The 16696-nt window shown below is 40.0% G+C and overlaps 1 protein-coding gene across 1 annotated transcript; it reads right to left on the bottom strand.

Annotated features, from left to right (window-relative positions):
• Positions 1–4642: 4642 nt before the first annotated feature.
• LOC123988039 lies at positions 4643–15703 on the bottom strand. Its single transcript, XM_046286668.1, has 2 exons — positions 15552–15703; positions 4643–6285 (listed from the first exon to the last, which is right to left on the bottom strand). The coding sequence occupies exon 2, from the start codon at positions 6002–6004 to the stop codon at positions 4643–4645; it is 1362 nt and encodes a 453-aa protein (XP_046142624.1). The 5' UTR covers positions 6005–6285; positions 15552–15703.
• Between the last annotated feature and the right edge of the window lie 993 nt (positions 15704–16696).

The following is a 16696-nucleotide window of genomic DNA, read 5'->3' as shown; positions in this document are numbered from 1 at the left end:
CACCTACAGAGTTTTTTTTTTCGTGGATGCGTCGAAGGGCAACTTCCTCGGACAGTCGGTAGATATTCCTCTTCTGTTTGTCTTAACCACGCCGTTGTGCTGGCTCGGCTTCTTCCTGGTGGATTCGTCCAATAATGGTAATACAATAATTTAATGGTTATGATTTCTTCTTCGACGTGCGTTATTCCGCGTCTCAGACAGCTCTCCTTCCACACGCTCATCATTAGGGTGGCCCTTATTTTTCGACTTCCAATTTTTCTTCGTCGCACCCGCTAAAATTTTGACACTTGGTGAAAAAATGATAATTGCAAAGTCTCAGCATGATTGAACAACAGCAACCCGTGCCGCAATCGAGTTGAAGTTTTAAAATTTATACGATTTCGCGTTGACATCGAATGTATTTGTATCATTTTGTTTTATAAATAGTAGCAAATATTTTGTACTAAAAATATAATTTTTTACATGTATAATTTTATCGTTCGTGTACGATTTTCAAAAATATACTACAAATTACTGAATCTTACCGCTAAAGTTAATATGAGTCTTATTGCGTAGTTGCGGAAGCGGCTATCTCAAATACGAAAACCAATCTCCTATTCAGCTAGCCCTTAGAGTTCTTATATAAAATAAACCAAATTAGACAATATATTCTGATATTAAAAAAATGTATAGTAGAAGCTCTGCATGATAGATATACAAAAAGGTTCCCGGCAGTGGTGAATATTACCTGATCAAGGGATTAAGGTTTTTTGGTTTTTCCCAGCAGAATATTTTGGAAGCGATTGCGTTATATCGTTCGAGGGTGTTTTATGATATTACCTGGTAAAGTCTCTAATGACTAAATGTATCTACTGTTAGTCACAGCGGTCATTTTTCATTCTGTTTTGTGAGTTCGAAGTGTTCGTATCGTGAATTTAGTTTGAGAGTATAGTGGAATTGAAAAGATGGAAACCAGAAGCGCTGACAGAATATTTTTGTTGGGGCATGATGAAAGCCAAATTATTGGCTCCAAATTACCAAGCAATGGACAAGTTTTGCGTGTTCTGTTTTATAATGTGCATAAAGTTAAACTGGAGCTCCGTCCAAGCGCAGCTATAGTGATAAAGAAAGCGGAAGCTTTCTGGGCTAAAGCACGTATACCTACAAGAACAACGTACCATAGCATCGATAAGTTGTTAAAATTGCATAATAATTGGCATTTGTTACAACAATCTCGAAAACGCCGAAATGAGATATAAGAAAGAAAGGAAAGAGAGTTTCTTGATTCGTTGGATGATCTTTTTGACATCGCTCACTCTGACGCTTTAAATATTATTAAAATCGAAGAAGATAAATTTTTTCTACTAAATCAGCGAAAAAAATGACGACCTTTTTTGGAAATGCTTGGTGCTGACAAAAATATAATGGCGAAGGAAAAGCGACAAGCAGTTCGGCTCCAGCAAAAAGAGTTCCGAAAAGAACGATTTGAAACCATGATGGAGGTTGAAGGTATGACATATTTTTAATAAAGTTTTTCTGTTGGTCTATGCATTCTATATCTTATTTATGTATCTGCATTATAGAAGAAACAGAACTACAGTCTTCATCAAGTAGAACAGAAAATATTGTACACGATACTACAGATATTTCATTTGTGTCTGAATCTCTTACAATACAATCAAGATTATTAGAAAATTTACTAACTGTTGAACAAATTATATACAGCTCCCAGTTGCCCAGCAGTCACATTATCCGGTGGCTCAAACGCTACGTTACATATCAAGTTTAACGCTAAAATTTAATAATTTTGTGTATATTGTTAAAAGCCGAATACACATGCCAGTTTTACACGTGTAAAAAATTATATTTTTATTACATAATAGTCACTGATACTTTCAAAATAAAGGGCCCCAAACATATCCGATGTTAACCTGAAATCTTATAAATTTTAAAACTTCAACTCGATTGCGGCACGGGTTCCTGGTATCCAATCATGCTGAAATTTTGCAATTATCATTTTTTCATCAAGTGTCAAAATTTTGGGGGGTGCGACCATGAAAACACGATGGAATTGATATGTTGCGCAAGTCTAGCATGGCGAGAAAAATTGAAACAAAGCCGAAGCCCATGCTTCTGGTGGTAATACAAAGAGTGATGGCCTTTAAGGTATGGATGGATTCTAACCTCTCTGCAGCCGTTTGCTCATTTTTGACTCCCGGAAGGAGTTTCTCTCTAAGTGCTTTAGATAGTTCAGCGTCTATCAGGGCACCGCGATCTCGTCTTAAATCATCGACACGCTTACGTTGAAAGTTACGGCGAGCCGGTGACAAGCGGGGTGGTCTGGCGGTTACTACGTGGTCGTTGATGTTACGCGATAAAATAGGCATTGCCTCGGCGCTGGTAGGCGCCTTAACCGCTGCCACAACAGCATTTGAATGTTTAAAGAACTTTTTAGAAGACATTTTCGTTCCTAGGCTGCAATCAGTACCTATAAAAATGCGCGTCCATGAAAAAGTCGAAAAAAATTTGGAGCTCTATAACTAAGTGCGACCCTACTCATCACGCGAGGGCCTTCGCGAGGCCCCCCACTCTAGGGACGGACGCGACATCTAGAAACGCTCGTTACAATATGGCATTGCAAATAGAATCATGTCCAAAATAAAATAATTTTTAACAAAAAATACAACCGACTTCGAAATGCACTAAAAAGTATGAAATAATTTCTACTTCATTTATACAAATACCCAACAGCTATTAATAAAACCTATTTACTCGTTAAATAGTATACTAAATACATTTAAACCTTTTCGTAGGCGGCGCAAAATTAAAAACTTTTCTTATACTAGAAAGATTCAAGCGTCGATAACCTATCAAATCATTATTGACAGCATCGTATATTCGGGTATTTTTAATTTTGCGCCGCCTCCGAAAAGGTTGAAATGTATTTAGTATACTATTTAACGAGTAAATAGGTTTTATTAATAGCTGTTGGGTATTTGTATAAATGAAGTAGAAATTATTTCATACTTTTTAGTGCATTTCGAAGTCGGTTGTATTTTTTGTTAAAAATTATTTTATTTCACACTTTTTAGTGGAACGAGCAGTATTTGTAGGATGCCGTAAGGTGGTTTACCGTTCTTATTGGTTAATTGCAACAACGATAGTTTTTAGTGATAACAAGTTCCATACAAGTTATAACAATAGTTATTAACAATAACAAATTGCATAAATTTTTGCAAGTGAGATATCGCGGAAATGTGAAAGGTTTCATCGCAATCGGTTCATGCCTTGGAAAGTATACATGTATACAAGAAACAGTAGAGAATCGGCGACTGCATGCTGACTCATACACCAGTAAAGACACGTAGGCATACGTAGAATTCAATGTAGTAGTAACAATAGTTTTTTACGAATATCTCGGAAACTAAAGCTTTCCGTTAATTATGCATAATGAAAAAGTTGTTCAGAATCATTTCCCCGACAACATATTAAAAGCTCATTGAAATCGTCCAATTTTGACATTAAAAACTTCCTGTATTTTACAATAACAATGAAAAAATGAAAAATTTTTTTTCAATGGGACCAACCGGAAGACATACCCTACAAGATATAAAAGGTTTCGTTCCGATTGGTACACTTATCTCGGAGTAATCGGTGAACACACACAAAAAAAAAAAAAAAAAACAACAACAACATACATACTGATCGAATTGAGTAACCTCCTCCTTTTCGAAGTCGGTTAAATGAACCTCACAGTGAAAATCGTCCACCTACAACAACGTTTGATAAATTGCAATAGCTATTTGATTTTGTAATTTTTAATGAGTGACGCTTATAGATTTTTGTGTGCTGAATCCGAATCTCTAAACCATTTTTATCTAACTTTCATAGTTTTCGAGATAATCAATCTTAAGCAGAAATTGCAAATATTCAACTTTGGAAATGATTTATGCTTTTACAATAGCAGATATTCAGGTTCTTTTTGCACGCAATAATTCTGTGGACTCTACCGAATAAAATGATATACAGGGTGTTCGACAACAGGTGGGCAATATTTTAAGTTAATATTCTAGGGATCAAAATAAGACGAACATCAAGAATAACGAAATAGCGTTTACGGCTTTGTTTTCCAGTTGTTAACGTTTTAAAAATTCGAGTAAAAAGTGCCAGAATTCTGCAATCCGCTCAGCACCGACGACCGAATGTCAGGTTAGCAAGGGTCGGTACAGTCATAAGCAAGAATCGTTGAATAGTAGAAACTTACCTCGTGCTATTCTCCTATTTTTTTTTTTATTTTTCATCTCGGAGGAGGGGAAATGCTGTTACGCACACCGAAACAAAATTCGGTAGAGTGGGACTCTCCGTTTTCGATATACCCACCAAAACCCCTCCTCCTGCACCACACAATCACCAAATTTAAAAATAAAAAATTTAACATTAAAATCACATTAACTAATGATCACTATTAACACTAAAACACATCACATCAAATGTTCAACATGTCCACCGTTCTGTTCAACACATACGCGAATGCGTTTTTCGAAATTCAGTCTGTTACGTGCGGCGCGCGCGCGTGTGACTGTGACGCTACTGTGTGGAAGTGTCAGCTGATGTATGAATGTAAGAGTATGAAATGTGGTAGTGTGTTAGTCGAGCAATGCAACTATCGATAACGTAACGCGCGTGTGACGCCGCGATCGCTGGAGTATCTTTCCTGGTTCCTCCTGTATCCCATATTTTTATTCCACACATTATAATCCCTAATTTTTGAAGGAACATTCATTCTTTCCCATTTTTCGTTTCTATCATATTTGTCTGTTCTCAACTTGGGGAATTCTTTTTCGCTTTCAATATCAAGATCATATCTACGTCCCACGTATTTGTCCTTGAGGATCTCTCTAGCCTGAGAATAAGAAACATTTTTGTAGGCCATGGTTTTTTTAAGCTCGCTCTCCCTTTGAAATATTAGGCACTCTCTGGCATTTGCCCTATGAGCCTCCCCACAGTTTACACATCTCTGCTGTTTATTACATTCACCATGAAATTGTTCGCTGCCTACCATGCATCTTCTAGATTTTGCTTTACATACCGCCTGTAAGTGTCCGAAACGGAAGCATCGGAAGCATTGCTTAACAGATTCAATGAAAGGTTCCACCTTGAGCCACACGTGGCCTTGGCCTATATACAATCTAGTAGGGAGGGAATCCCCTTTGAATGTTAGAAGAATAGCGTCACTATCCTCCCAGACAGCCTTCCCATCTCGTAACCTGTGTCTTTTTAGTCTTTTTGCCTCGAATTCACCTTGTCCTACCATTATGCACTCCTTTAACTCATTCAGTGTGCCCTCCCATTCTTTTGTGACACCTCGTCTAGTACGCTTTCTCCTAGGTATGTACGCATTGTACCCTGTTTCTCTTCTCCTACCATATTCTATAATTCTGTTTGCTTCTTTCCTTGATCCCATAGTTAGTTCGGCCCTTGAGAATTCGACCATTCTTATTTCTCTCAGCTTTATACCTAGAACATTAATTATACTGTAAATCTTAACCAAATTATATTTCCTTTTGGTGGACATTTTTTCCTTGTTTAAATTAAGACATATGGTATACTCCCCGCTTTCCAGTTCCTCCATATAAAATTCTTCATTTTCATCCTTTACTTTGTTATACGCGTGCTCTCTTACCTTGTTTTCACTTTTACTGATTTTCTCTGTGGGTTTTCCCAGCCTTTGCGTAGTAATCTCTTCTTCCTCACTTTTGTTTAATTCTTCAACTATTCTATATTTATTTTTAATACCAGTGGATTCAATTATTCTGACTTTATTCGCTTTAGTTTCTCTTTTTGCTTCCTTGCCGTTGTTCTCTTCCTTTGTGTGCTCCTTTGAATCTTTTCCGTTATTTGTAATACCAACTTTAACTTTACTTACGTCTTTGTTGTCAGTTCTTCCTTTCGATTGGTTCATTTCTCGCACTATCCTTTCTGTTATTGGTTCCGCCATACTGCCAACCTTGTTTTTTACGTTCATGTTTCCCGCTTCTTCTTCCTATGAAGACTCTTCTTTATATTTTCTTTTGATGATCTTTCCGGGGCTGCTATCCTGGAATGTGATCATTTCCTTTATTTTACATTCCTTACCTGTTCCATATTCTTTTCTTCTTAATTCATCATCTTCTTCGTCATATCGGGCTAGAGGAGGCGCCTCCCCATAACCCCTTTCTTTTCCGTCAGTTTCCTCTTCCACCTTATCTCCTCCTCGCTTGTTACTATTATTCTTTATTTCTCCTCGTACGACTGTCTTGGGTCTTTCTGGACAAAGAAAATACGAATTTCAATTATTAGTTTTGATGCGCCGTGAAGCCGGAAAATTTATTAAATATGTGGGATTTGGAAAGTCTGGATCAGGCAGAATAAGCGATGATAGACACATATATATATATATGTATTTATTTAATAAAAGGAAAAAAGAGACAAAGGTCAGCTACTACTATACTACGTCGCTCTACGTAAAACTGCGGAGTTTCCTCTAAGGCGGTCGCAACTGGTCTGCCCGTTTTCCTATCGACAGGCACTTTCGTCCCCATTCTCTCTCTCTCTCTCGTTCGTTCCTTAAAACTAACAATAAGAAGGCAGGCACGCGGGTCTGCATCGTGTCGTTCTACCGCGCCTGCAGCCAACCCAAACTCTGGGCGACCCTATCATAAACAGTGCCCACTTGAGAGCCGCGCTTGCAGGCCCGCAATCCCACAAATATTTGTGAGTTCGGAGATACGCTAGTCCCATACGGGCCCTTTCATCAGATCGCTAATATAATAGGATTTATGAAGGAGGCTGATAAAAGGTTATGTCAAAGAAAATTAGATTTGATTAAAATGAATCAAATGGTATATTATAAAATAAAAATGTTAAAATATAATGGAATACATATAATATTGAAAGGTATAAAATATATAAAATATTGAAATATAATAATAATAGGTGCAAAATATAAAAATATAATGAAATATAATAATGCGATTAAATATAAGAAAATGCAGATTTAGCTCGTGAACAATTTAGATTTGAGACACAATTATTGGCCGGAAATAGACAAATACATGCGATGAAATACAATTTAGAATTAGGAATTTCCAATTGAAGAAGACTCTTACAATCAAAATTGACGTAGTCAATTCCTGGAAATTCACTACTGGAAATTCCTCGATAAAATATTCATAAAACGACCGGAAGAGTAATGGAAACGACTCACCGGATTATGGGGAAAAATTCCGTATAATGATCCAAATTCTATTGCTGCTATTTTCCTGATGTCAGATTTCTGGAGGAAGGAGAGTAGAACACACACCCTGAACTGTTGCACCGATACACAATTTTGACGCGTGAACTATTGCGAAGTCTATTAAACTACGTAATTGCATATATTTATTAAGAAATAAAGTTAAATTGAAGAATGAAAATAATGAATAAAATAATAATCGGAATAAACGAAAAATAAAATGAATACACGAAGATAGAGTCTTTTGCCCTATTTGCTACTTTCGAACAACTTCGAACAAAACTCGTCTCTGAACCACTTCGCGGACCTCCGACACGCTGCTGGCGATTGTACGTCGAAGAGTGTCGCAATCTGCACCTCTCGGAGAAGACCAGAGCGGGCCTCGTCCGAAATTGTTTACATTGCGTTGTTGTGCGCCCAACGAATTAGGCGGCGGTGTCGATGCGTAAGGAGGCGGGGTTCACTTATCGGTGGTGCAGCAGGGCTATGTGCGTTCCTTTCTCTGTTTCAATCTTTCTCTTTCTAATTCGCGAATATTCCTTTACTCCTCCTGTCATACTAAAGATTTCGTTATTCATTAAAATATAATAAATTTGTTATATAATGTTTTGATCTTAACGTTATAGGAACGAAACATGCCTTTCAAAACCATTACAGATTACTGAATTTGAACGAATGCTAAATAAAAATTTAAATTCGCATCTTGGACTGACCGGCGTGGTGGAAATACAATATTACAGTGTTTAGTGAATTAGTAGACAATTCGGATTATTATAATGTATGTATAAGGAATTTCGATCATCCTCGGGGAACCGATAAGGAACGTTCTAGAGTGCTCAGGATTATCGGACCACACGAATGATGTTTCGGGTTTACATCCGGCGATACTCAGTACCAAGGACAACACGTGATTTTGAGTCGTGGGACCACGCTGATTTCGAGGAAGGAATTTGTTACGCTAACAATCGGAATTATGTCTGGAAAAGATAGACTATCTCGAAATATCAAAGATCGTTTTGCGTTCAATCAGGGGAGGTCCAGAATGTAAAACAAGCTACCGATGTTCACGGTTTCCGTTCGCACCTCCAACCAAGGTCAAAGGTACGACGGATCAAGATGATGGGAGCAGGCCCATCAAAAAGGACAGAGGGGGGGGGGAGCAAACATGGCTTTCGCCTAGACAGGACTCGAATTGACAGGATCCCAGTAAATACTGAGGACAATTCGATGATGGTAACGTTAACGATACCGCCAGTTAATACGGAGGACAATTCAATGAGGGGGGTGGATACAAGGTGAATGTGTAAAAATTTCTGTTCGGAACGTAACAAGTCTCATCCGATGGAAATCGCCTAAAACGTTTTGAATTATTCCCGATGTAAACAATATTCGTTGTAATTCCTCACTGTTCGTTATCGGCGTTGAATACACTAAATTCTTCAGGTGTCCCCATAGAAAAAAATCTAAGGAATTGAAGTCGGGTGAACGTGCAGGCCAAGTGACGGGTCCCCCTCGGCCAATCCACCTGTTTTGGAAACGTTCAACACACTCTTTTTTAATCACTACAGGATCACCATGATACGGGTCTATATCGATAATGCCCTTGAATGTTTTTGCGTCACCATCTCTGATGTATTTGGCATATTTGACATCATGTTTTTCCACTGACCGTTCGAACATCTCGATTACGGCGTCGACCTCCATTTTCCCGGGACTTCCTCTATGATTGATAGTGCAAGAATCTTCGTGTTCTTCGTACCAATCATTGTAAGCTGCAACATCCTCAGTTTTTTTTATGCTTCCACAAATTACAGCCTTGACAAAAGCTTGATTTTATAACTGTATCAATCACTTTCTTGCTGTATTTTGCCTACAAGCGTGGTTACTCCGAACAGTGAGCTGAAACCTCGTTTCCTCCAAGTGCCATTACTAGAGACAGTTAGATGTGTAGGGTCAGTATTAGGTTCAGACGCTTCTGTTAGCTCTTTCTTTCGCAACGGCTTTTGAAATTATATGTTCATAAACTGCATGTGAAGCTATCTGCAGATTTTCCAGGCAACTGTAGTACGTATTAATTGCTAACCCTTGGCATATATCCATCATGCTGCAAAATATATTGATGCTTTCCCTTCCTACACCTAAAAGTCTCATTACTACGACAATTCTGCGATTGATTTCGAAAGCTTTATTAATGAAAGGTGATGAATTGATATATTGTACACTGAGTCCCATCGAAGTTGTCGCAGTGAAGTTGGCTACACATTCACTAACCATTCACGCCGCGCCAACTTCACTGCGACAACTTCGATGGGACTCACAATCAGTGTACACTAAGTTCCATCGAAGTTGTCGCAGTGAAGTTGGCTACAAATTCATTAAAGCATTCACGCCGCGTCGGCGAGTGAATGCGTGGCCAACTTCACTGCGACAACTTCGATGGGACTCAGCGTACACCGTAACAACTGCACTGCAATGCAATTTTAAATCCTAGCCCACGAGGAGCAGTTCGGGAAAATTTAATGTTTTTCTTGCACTCAGCACAAATAATTAACGCAGATGTTACGAGCCGGAGGGGGCGGCTGCGTAGCCGGGGCTTAATTTAGGTAAATGGTAATTGTTAATGGCTTGACCAGTGTTGTTATTAACACTGGGAGCCTAAGGAAGTAGACGTGGAGACGAACCTACGTATGGCTAACGTAGGGAGCTCCAGGAGGTTGGCTATGGTGGACGAACCTACGTATGGCTAACGTAGGGAGCCTCAGGAGAGTGATATGCGGACGAACCTACGTATGGCTAACGTAGGGAGCCGCAGGAAGCGTTAGTATTAGGTCTCGTAACTTGATTGATGTACCTCGAGCGGTAAAGGTACACCTTAGTGGGTTTCTGGACAGTAAATATAATTGTACAATAGTATGTAAATTAAACTAGTATGAGTTTATTCTCTATTCCGGACCTTACAATTGTTGTGTGTAATTGTCGTGGTATTCAATGAATTGAACTCTAGGTTGCACGTTTGAAATGAGTTGAATAAATAAAGTTTAGTTTCGATTCCGCGAAGCAAGAATCTAATCCTTCTCGGTTTTCACGAACACGAGCAAACGGGGGCGGATTACAACGATTATAATAATGCTTAACAGCCGACAACGTACTGTATAGTTACTGTGAGTGCTTGAAAGGGACTTGAATACCCGATCTCGCAGAGTTTCCTCGTTGCAGAGATTATCCGAAAAAGAACCTACTGATTCTAGACTTCAACTAGACCCGAGGTGCCCTTGTCGCCACCCTTTTTATACTCAAAAACTAGAGTAAAAAGGGTGGTGGGGACTGACTCTACGTGACCCGTAGGACCGCGCCCTTGCTTTGCGTTGGTCTCGAATTTTCTAGAAGACGGTTGGTGTCGGGTGCACACATCCGATTCCATATAAGGAAATTTCTTGAGAAGGGTTTGTAACACCATATAAGGAAATTTCCAAGACGGATACGTAACACAGACAAGGCCGTGAATACCGAAAAAAATTCAAGAATACAATAACCGTAATTATTTTCTATTATAATTTCATCATCTTTCGAACTTTTTAATTTCGCTGTTGAAGCACTCGTGAAACTTGTATCTTGCTCCATAGAATAACGATTGGGTGGGGCTTTTCTTTTTCTTTGTCTATCTGGACGCAAATTATTTCCTCTTTTACTTTTTTTATCCATTTTATATTAAAAATTTGAATTTAACACTGAAAAAACACACAGTTCACAGGGAACGCACATCCACGTGGCTAGACGGTTGACCTGAACTAAACTGAACTGAACATAAAATATGAGCAACAAAATACGTCACAATATGCTTATAGAACCTTCGAGATGCTCGTTTGTCAGGTATATATTGAGAACAAAAGAATTTATACTACCTTCTTTCCATTCAGATAGCTGGAGGGTATCTATCGCTACTATTGATTCGTTCTGGCCGGACCGATTTAGTTGGCGCGTCACAAAATTAACTATAGCTCCGAAAATAATTCGAATTTCCGTAAATCCTCTTAGAGGCTTATTTTTAAAGGCTTATTTTTTCGAATTTCTAGACTAGAGTACCCCCTTAATGGCACTTCTTCTAAACATGATTGCAATTTGTCCTGCAGGAATTCCAAATAATTCTGTCCTGTCAACCGATGAGGCAGCACAACTGGACCAATAATATGGTCACCGACAATTCCGGCCCAAACATTAACTGAAAATTGTCGCTGTGAATTTGCGACTACAATGGCGTGTGGATTTTCAGTGGCCCACATATGATCGTTGTGACAGTTTTGCACACCGTGTTTGGTGAACGTTGCCTCATCGGTGAACAATATTTTGGAACAGAAGTGTCAGTCAGCAGTAATTTTTTGCAACATCCATGTTGCAAATGTCAATCTTCTTTCCATGTCTCCTGCTTCTAATGCTTGGACGCGTTGAAAATGGTACGGATGAATCTGTTGCTCCTTTAAAATTCTCCACGCTGTATTGTGGCTGACACTTTCTACTGCAGCAATATCCCTCGTGCTGGTGGATGGATCCTCTTCTACGTGCTGCATAATTTTCTCCTCTAAGTCCGGATCCCGTTGATCATGTCCGCCAGATTTTGTTCGGCAGAACGAACCTGCAGTTCTTAATCGTTGATGAATCCTCGTAAATGTTTTCGAATTTGGTATTTTCCGTTGTGGGAATAGTCGTTGATAAATCCTTCGAGCTTCGCAAGCCTTACCATCCGCTCGACCGTAGCACATATGAATGTCTGCACATTCTTCATTACTGTATTCCATTATGGATTACAATAATGAAACACTTCAGAGACACTTCACAAACACCTCACAGACACTTCGTTGCAACGTATCTAAGGACTGTCAATTCGAATCTGCTGCTTTCGCATAGTGTTAGGGTATACGTTAAATTTCTGCGTGGAGGGGTAAAAATACGAAAAGAATTTCAATGGGGGAAGGAAACAATTCAAATCAAGGCACAACAATATTTCGAAATCAAATGCGAGAATAATAAAATCAAAACACAATATTTCGCAATCAAAATCCAAAGAGAGAAAAAAAGGGGGGGAAAGAGACAAGAAAAAAAAATTGAATCGGAAGAAGCCTCGATAGAGTGCCCACGGTCGGCAAAAAGCACGGCACCTCAATTGTATCGGCAAAACGTGAGCAAAAACCTTTAAATTGGGTGTGTCGTCCGATCGCAAATAACAAGACTGGGTTATTTGGTTGAGAGTTTATTCTTCACTATACAGACGTTTCTCGTACTCTTAACGTTGAACTAAGACTAATTTTGCTCTTCTAGAGAGCTTGCCTTTATACTTGGCATTGGGGTGTGGTGGTCGAGTAGTAGGGAGGTTTTTCCAGGAAAGGACGTTTTTAGGCGGGAAAAGCGCGGCCGGAATCACGTACGGGTCCGGTGGCTGGATTCTTAAAAGAAGTCGTAAATTTTGCGGTTACAAGGTTTTTGGATTTTAGGGTAGGATCGATAATGATTCGATCCCTACAAACTAGTCCCGAATTCCGGGACTGAGAGGGATGTGACAGGGGTTGGAAAAGTTACATGGGTCCTTTCTCTGAATTTGGGAAAACAAGGGAAGTCCCTAAAGATGATTATCTTTAAGGGTTACTCGACAGGGGGACGCACAAGAGAAATATACGTACAGGGTGTTCCGTAACGCTTTATCACGCTCTGAGATGGTGGTAGGTGGGGTGATTCTGAACAACTTTTTCCTTTGCAAAAAAGTGGTCCGAAGCTTCCTTTTTGAATTATTAAGCAAAAACACTGACCAATCCGAGCGCGTATAACGCGCGGGCTCAGGGACGGCAGCGTCGGCTACGAAGCGGGGCTTGACGTAGGTCGCGAACGAACGGCTCGGTACCTCGTTAGCATAGCACAATAAAATAATTGCAATGGTTGAACATTTTTAGTTGTTGTTTAAAATAAATACGGAATCTAATCTCTTGTCGCCTGTCATTGTGTAAAAAAGGAATTTTTAAACATTCTAAATAACAAATAAAATTGTTTGAAATGAAATAATGAATAAAAATTTTAAAACAATTTCAATGAAACTTACCCATTCGTTCGTAAATTTACCTGCTATGTTGAAAGCAGATAATTCCTACCTGGGTCAATCCTGGGTTATTGTGTCGGTCTTCGTCACTCGACGAAGAAACACGTGTGCAGAACAGCTGATTTCATGGTCGGGCTAGTGAACTTGCCTCGTTAATTGCACTTAGGTATTGCACTTATGGAGCCCATTTCGGGGTCGATTTTTTCACTAAAACGACCGCATAAAATCATTGTCACTTTTCACGCACTTTAACCTTATGACTTGAATTATAATTGTACGTAAATAACTAAATTCAATTGAATTGTCTTGCGACCGTTTACTAGGCAGTCAAGACGTTTGTGACGTCACAGCTAATAGCTTCCATGTTGCGCGAAGTCGCGGTCCGGGGGAAAGGGAAAGCGAAGACAAAAAGGCCCGAGAAGAAAAAGGACATTCGGCACGCAGTTTTCGTGCAGTGAAGTGCAGTGTGCAAGACCAAAGTGAAAAGTGAATAATTTTAAACAGACTATATTAATTTCAATTCTGCAAAATGGATGCTGTTGTTACGTGCGGCGCGCGCGCTTGTGACTGTGACGCTACTGTGTGGAAGTGTCAGCTGATATATGATGTGACCCTTCGGGGGTTCACTCTATACTCTCTTCACACACTTCTTTCGTATAAACGTTGGGCGCCAGCCACTCGCGGTGGCAATCAAAATTTGGAAAAAAGGCTTTAATGGGGGTTGCTACAAGGGGTGGGACACGGGCACTTTCGTCCTTACAATGTCGCGGGGGAGTACGCAAGGAGGATTTGTCGAGGGTTAGGGAAGATCTCAGGGTGAGGAAGGTTTTCTGGAAGTTCGTCTACGTTACGCGTGAGGATGCTTTTAGACGGGAATGTTAGGGGTTGGACAGGAAAGGTCTCGAAAATATAACGTGGGATAACCGACGCGATACGCGGACACGCAAGTTCGCAATCGAAGATCGCCGTTGCCGAAACTCACACTCTTACAATTTATAATAGTGTTAAGGGCTCACCACAATACTTCACACTCTCACAAATCGCTTCTCGATGCTCTCAGAATCTCTATATTCGCTCTCTTAATTCTCACGGTACGTTCTCTATTTAGGTAGTCTAGGCTCAATGACGGCTCGTCGTCGCTGCCGCGACGACGGGACCGTCGCGGGATGATTTTTGGGGAGGGGATGGGGACTAGGAAGGGGGCCTTTTCTGGCAACGGAATAGGTTGGTTATCGATTGTCGATCGGCCGGTGTTCGGGATCGATGGGGCCGGCTGATCTCCTGCGGTGGCGGGCGGACTGAAGTCTTCGGGCTCGGCGACAGATGGCTCCGGGTGGGCATTTGTATCAGCTGCTGGGCCGCTTCGTCTGGTTTTCCGAAGTCCCGCGTTGCTTTTCCTCTCCTGGAGGGTGGAAGGTCTGTCGCCGGCCTCGTAGCTCCTTTTTGCGGGTGACCCCTGTTGTCTCTTTTCCGTCGCCTCCATCGGCCCGACACCGGCGGGCGGGGAAAAGGGGTGAGGTGTTAGAAGGGTTAAGGGTCATTTTTAAGTGGGATTTGAGGTGGGAAAAGCGCAGCGATTGTAACGGGGGGGGGGGGGGGGGGGGGGGGCACAGGTGTCACCACGTTACAATGAATGTAAAAGTATGAAATATGGTAGCGTGTTAGTCGAGCAATGCAACTATCGATAACGTAACGCGTGTGTGACGCCGTGAAGCCGGAAAATTTATTAAATATTTGTGAGTTCGGAGATACGCTAGTCCCATATGGGCCCTTTCATCAGATCGCTAATATGATAGGATTTATGAAGGAGGCTAATAAAAGGTTATGTCAAAGAAAATTAGATTTGATTAAAATGAATCAAATGGTACATTATAAAAATAAAAATGTTTAAGTATAATGGAATACATAAAATATTGAAATATATAAAATATTAGAATGCGAAGAGTATATAAAATATTGAAATATATTAATAATAGGTGTAAAATATTAAAATATAATGAAATATAATGCAGATTTAACTCATGAACAATTTAGTTTTGAGACACACAATTATTGGCCGGAAATAGACAAATACATGCGATGAATTACAATTTAGAATAAGGAATTTCCAATTGGAGAGACTCTCAGAATCAACATTGACTACATCAATTTTGACTACTGGCAATTCCTTGATAAAGTATTCATGAAACGACCGGAAGAGTAATGGAAACGACTCACCGGATTATGGGGAAAAATTCCGTATAGTAATCCAAATTCTATTGCTGCTGTTTCTCTGTTGACTGGTTTCTGAAGGAAGGAGAGTAGAACACACACCCTGAACTGTTGCACCGATCGAAGTTTTAACACTCGGGCTATTCCAAATTTAAATCTACGTTATTATTAATGTAAACTACGATAAAAAAAAACCAAATTTAAAATAAAACAATATAGTGTAGGAGAGAGAAAGGCGTTTCGTCTCAGGATCGTCTGTCAGACTCGTCAGTGGGGCTGACAACAGACGATCCCTGGCCCAGATACCTATCGTACCGCCGTTCGGAACTTATGTATATCTGAACGGCATGCCGGGAGTGCACTTGCGAGAGAACACCGATCTCGTCGCCATCTAGTGCTCCCCGGCCCGAACTCAAGGCGTCCGGGGAGACGAAACTCTCTCCCCTCCACTAAACGCCTACAATAGAATAATTAAAAAGTAAAATAAATCGAATTAAGAATTTTTATACACGAAGTTGAGTCTTTTGCCTCACTTGTCACTTTTCAAGCTAAGTACAAAACTCGTCTCAATATTGCTCCGCGGACCCGCCGACACGCTGCTCGCGATTGTACGTCGAAGAGTGTCGCAATCTGCACCTCTCGGAGAAGACCAGAGCGGGCCTCGTCCGAAATTGTTTACATTGCGTTGTTGTGCGCCTAACGAATTAGGCGGCGGTGTCGATCCGTAAGGAGGCGGGATTCGCTTATCGGTGGTGCAGCAGAGATATGTGCATTCCTCTCTCTGTTTTAATTTTTCTCTTTCTAATTCGTGTACATTCCTTTACTCCTCCTGTCATACTAAAGATTTCGTTATTCATTAAAATATAATAAATTTTACAAAATTGTTTTGATCTTAACGTTATAGGAAGGAAACATGCTTTTCCAAAATTATTACAGATTACTGAATTTGAACGAATGCTAAATAAAAATTTAAATTCGCAACTTGGGCTGACCGACGTGGTGGAAATACAATATTACAGTGTTTAGTGAATTAGTAGAAAATTCGGATTATTATAATGTATGTATAAGGAATTTCGATCATCTTCGTGGAACCGATAAGGAACGTTCTAGAGTGGTCAAGATTATCGGACCACACGAATGATGTTTCGGGT

This window comes from Osmia bicornis, chromosome 8 (assembly GCF_907164935.1).
Source record: "Osmia bicornis bicornis chromosome 8, iOsmBic2.1, whole genome shotgun sequence".
NCBI classification, from domain to species: Eukaryota; Metazoa; Arthropoda; class Insecta; order Hymenoptera; family Megachilidae; genus Osmia; species Osmia bicornis.
The sequence above is the reverse complement of the archived record's forward strand: the minus strand, read 5'-3'. Positions and strand labels throughout refer to the sequence as shown.